Raw genomic sequence first — 4,821 nt, 5'->3', positions numbered from 1 at the left:
AAAAAAATGGGTTTAACCTCGGCCCGCCTTATAGTATCAATCACATCCATGTAAAAATAAATCTTAAGTTGATAAAACAATAAATTAAAGTTTCTTTATATAAGTAATTTAACATAAAAATGTTATGTTACCAAGTCTTTGTTTCATTAAACACTTAAATTAATTATTTAAAATACCTTTTACTTTAAAAAATATTAAGTTGATTATTTTTAAATGTTTTATATGCTAATAAAAAAATCTAAAAGTTATAATTTTAATATTTTTAAATTAAAAATTACATATTCAAAAATACTATCCATCACATTACCAAACAATTACTCATAAATCATGATATTTTTTCATCAAGTGGATCAGAACCTGCCTCCACCCTACAGAATCGTGCATAAAAACACACACTAATAATATCCAAACAATCCATCAAAAAATCTCTTTCTGACAAGTGACAAGTCGTTCTCTCTCTCCTCTCTCCCTCTCTCAATTTTTATAATCTTAAAAATTTTCTATTTTATTTTCTGTCTCTATAAAAATCCCACATTAATTCATTCTACTCTCGCTCTGTCCCTCTGTCTCTCTCCCATTACCAAGACCAAATCTTCTGCAACAAGCACTCCTTAACAACCTCTACATCTCTATTTCCCTTCTTGCTTCAAGGTAAAATCCTCTGTCTCTCTTGCCATAGATGAAATGGGTCTTCTTTTTCTTGGCTTATAGTCAACCATGCCATAGTTTGCTGCTTCTTAACTTATGTTACTTCCTTCTGTTGTTGTTTGCTGTAGTTCTGAGTTACCACGGTAATAACAACGTAGATTTTTATATCATTTGAAGGGCTCAATACACTTTTTTACATATAAAGTACTTGTAGTTTACTGCTTATGACCTGTTTTACATTCTGGGTGCTTAGGATTTTAATTCTTTGATTACTTGAATTTTATTGCACAAGATCTGACCTTTCATGGTTTGATATTGATGTTTTAGCCATTGTTAGGTAAATACTTGTTCATTATAGTAAAACTGTTTATTGGATTTGGATCTGCTTATTAAAGGCTCTGCATTGTGGCTTTTGGAGGAAAATATTATTCAGATCTGATCTGTCTCTCCGTTTAGCTTTTGAGGGGCTAAGATGCTTCAGCTTGTTGTGATGTCTTCTTCTAATGATGAAATGGTTGTTTAGATGATTAGATGCTAATCAGGATATTTACCTTTAACATTACTTGCTTCTATTCTCGACATACATTTGGTTGGTTAGGTAGGTAAGATGTGACATGAGTTTAGAAGATGATTTTCTAATGTAGTGGCTCCTCTTTTAAGACATGTGATGAAAATGATTCATGGGATATTTGAGTATAGCAAGTTTGGAGATAACTATTTTGATTTTTTGTTACATTTTTGCATGAAGCTTTAGGGTAGTGGAAACTGAAAACTACAGTTATCTAAGTTGCGATTGGTTACCTTATCTTTTCTCCTCAAAGAAATGGATTTTTGAATGCTGTGAAATACTATAGTTTCTGCTTTGACTTTTATTGTTCCTTTTATTTAATCATGCCAGGAATTTATCTTCTCCAATGAAAATGGAAGTTAGAGGAGGCTGAGACTTGCTAACTTTTATGGCTGTCACTGGTAGGATTTTTTTTTCCCATTAAAATTCTAATCTGATAAGTAAATGTTGGTTTTTCAGCTTCATAATATTTTGTATCCTTCTTTTGTAGATATTCAGGCAATGTTTGCAGGAAGAGACTATTTTAGAGGTTTAGAAGGTATCCTGTATAAAACAACTGAAAGGAACTACTTTAAGAGCAGAACATCTAGAATGGAATATGTATCAGACTGGACAAAACACAGAAAATCCTCAGCATTTACTTCTCAAGTGATTTGTGGTGCAACATTTTTCATGCCTTGGTCTCTGAAAATTCCTATAGGTGATGGTTTCCATGAGTTTCTTTAATCAATTATCTTTTTTTCTTTCTAAATCATCTTCCTAGGGAGAGGTAATAGACAAAAAACAAGAATCGTCTGCTTCTCTCTAGATTAGTTGAAAATGCTTGGGATTGTGAGTGGAAAGAAGAGATTCACAGAAGCAAACATGACTTTTTCCACTTTGATCACACAAGATTTCAAGAGTAAACCTCGATTAGCTTCTCAGATCCCTAATGATATTGACAGCCCCATTCTACCCGGGCTGCCAGATGATGTGGCAAAGTATTGCCTTGCACTAGTTCCTCGCTCCCACTTCCCAACCATGGGTTCTGTATGCAAGAAATGGAGGTCTTTTCTTAAAAGCAAAGAACTCATAACCATACGAAAATTAGCTGGTTTGCTAGAGGAATGGCTCTATGTCCTAACTATGGACTCTGAAGCGAAGGAAAGCCACTGGGAGGTTTTTGATTGTTTAGGACACAAACATCAACTTCTACCACCAATGCCTGGTCCAGTTAAGGCTGAGTTTGGGGTAGTGGTTCTAAATGGAAAGCTTCTTGTCATGGCTGGCTACTCAGTGATTGATGGTACTGGCTCTGCCTCCGCAGATGTTTATGAATATGATTCTTGCCTCAACAGGTTTGTTCCTTGTACAAGCATGGGACTCACCCTCCCCCTATTGTTATGAGCTGAATTTATATTTATTTTCTTTTTTTTTTCCCTGTTTGGTTGGAAGTTTGAGATCATATAATTTGATTTAATAATCAAATCAATTTCAAGTCTTCTTGTAACTGGTAACTGATTAGCCTGTTGATTTGATGGCATTTTGCTGGCAAGAGGGAATAGATTGGTTTGATGGTTCTGAAATTTTTTTTAGATAAGAGATAATTCTGACATTTTAAATTAGTGGATTTTATGGAACAATTTGCATTTGTTAGTTTGAAGTCTTTATGCTCATTTTTTGAGTTCTATGAACGATCTTTCATGTAAATCAGTATGGAATCAGTTATGTTATTGGCATTTGCTAGTTGTCCGACCAACTGATTAGTTTCTCAATTTAGAGAATCATTTTGTTGGAAAGGACATGTAAAACCCAAGAAAGTATGTCCTTGTTTAGGGTTGCTCTTCTATTATTTTTGCTCTTTGTTACCAGTTAGTTATATGCTTGAGATTTTTTTTTTGTATACACTGTTTTACTGCATTTTTTTCATAATTGCAGTTGGAGGAAATTGGCAAGCATGAATGTGGCTCGCTATGAGTTTGCTTGCGCAGAGGTTAATGGCAAAGTTTATGTTGTTGGAGGCAATGGGATGGATGGTGATAGTCTCTCTAGTGTCGAGATGTACAATCCTGACACTGACAAATGGACCTTGATAGAGAGTCTTCGCCGCCCTAGGCGGGGTTGCTTTGCCTGTAGCTTTGAGGGGAAACTTTATGTCATGGGAGGAAGGTCAAGCTTCACTATTGGCAATTCAAAATTTGTTGACGTGTACAATCCTGAAGGACACACTTGGTGTGAAATGAAGAATGGCCGTGTCATGGTTACTGCTCATGCTGTGCTGGGAAAGAAACTCTTCTGTATGGAGTGGAAGAACCAGAGGAAACTAGCTATATTCAGTCCAGAAGACAACTCATGGAAAATGGTACCAGTTCCTTTGACTGGGAGCTCAAGCATCGGGTTTCGGTTTGGGATACTTGATGGAAAACTGTTATTGTTCTCTCAAGAGATGGAGCCAGGTTACCGTACTCTATTGTATGATCCTGATGCATCCCCAGGCTCAGAGTGGCAGACTTCAGAGATAAAGCCGTCTGGATGGTGTTTGTGCAGTGTGACCATCAAGGCATGAATAATGCATTGATTGAGAGCTTGGAATCTTTCATTTGGTATTTTCAATTTTCCAATCTAGTTGTTTGGGATCTCTTGGCACATTCATTCTTGCCCCCAAAACAATTCATGCATGGCATGTGGTGGAATTATTAAAACTGGATTGTGTTTTCAATTTTTCATAATTTCATGGAGTATATTTGTGTTTGGTTCATGAGGGGCTCAGGTTAACTTGTGTACCTGGCCAGATCTCTTCCTTTTTTCCCAGCTGAAATGCCCTTTTACACCTTGGACCATTGAGCAGAAAACAATCAATCCCTCCATTAGGGCCCAAGCAGGTGTTCCTTCAAGGGGACATTGATCGTAGTGCAGGGATGATTGGCTTGAAGTTTCTGTGATTCTCGTTAGTTTGATGGTGTTTCCTATGGAAAAGAAAGAGGATCTGCTTGGAATCCTGTAAAGCGTATCCTACCTTGCCATTTATTAGTTATAACCTTTGATACGGAGTTTCAAATTGTTTAGCAAAGAGGCTGATGCTTTGATTGGATGGCAGGTAAGCGTGTTCACAAATCAAAGCAGCTCTCTTCAAGGAGAGGAACGGCCAACATGGAATTTAGGGGTTGTTTAAAAGCGTTTAGATTTATTTTTTAAATTGTTGTGTACTTAAAAATATATTAAAATAATATATGTTATTTTTTAAAAAATTATTTTTAATATTAATATAATAAAATGATCTGAAAAAAATAATTTTAAACGAAATAATTTTTCAAAAAATCATAAAATATGGGTTGCACAATAGCCTCTTGTTAGATGATGGTTCTTTTTCTATTTTAGAAATGACTAAATTTGTGCACCATGCTGTGTTGCAGGCCAGCCAAATTCTTTTTCTGACATAAAAGAGAAATGCCAAGGAAAAAAAAAAATCTTAGGCTTGAGTTATTGGTTTAATTAGTCATTTAAATAATATAAGTAAAATAACATGACTATAAAAAAATAAATTGATTAAAAAAAAAGTAAAATGTTTTTTGACTTGAACCCTTGATTAATAAATAATATAGGGTGAAGGTAAAATTAAATAAAGC

At 35.0% G+C, this 4,821-nt stretch overlaps 1 protein-coding gene across 1 annotated transcript; it reads left to right on the top strand.

Moving 5' to 3' along the window:
- Positions 1-502: 502 nt before the first annotated feature.
- On the top strand, positions 503-3,953 carry LOC133669735 (F-box/kelch-repeat protein At1g67480-like). Its single transcript, XM_062089981.1, has 4 exons — positions 503-651; positions 1,547-1,617; positions 1,707-2,553; positions 3,134-3,953. The coding sequence occupies exons 3-4, from the start codon at positions 2,036-2,038 to the stop codon at positions 3,759-3,761; spliced, it is 1,146 nt and encodes a 381-aa protein (XP_061945965.1). The 5' UTR covers positions 503-651; positions 1,547-1,617; positions 1,707-2,035; the 3' UTR covers positions 3,762-3,953.
- The last annotated feature ends 868 nt before the right edge of the window (positions 3,954-4,821 follow it).

The sequence above is a fragment of the Populus nigra genome, chromosome 12 (genome assembly GCF_951802175.1).
Source record: "Populus nigra chromosome 12, ddPopNigr1.1, whole genome shotgun sequence".
In the NCBI taxonomy this organism is placed as follows: Eukaryota; Viridiplantae; Streptophyta; class Magnoliopsida; order Malpighiales; family Salicaceae; genus Populus; species Populus nigra.
This window is presented reverse-complemented; position numbering and strand designations above follow the sequence as displayed.

Bases quoted from the DNA above. Each gene is read 5' to 3' on its own strand.
- LOC133669735 (XM_062089981.1), top strand. From the start codon at position 2,036: ATGCTTGGGATTGTGAGTGGAAAGAAGAGATTCACAGAAGCAAACATG. The intron at 2,554-3,133 runs GTTTGTTCCTTG...TCATAATTGCAG, and splicing joins TATGATTCTTGCCTCAACAG to TTGGAGGAAATTGGCAAGCA.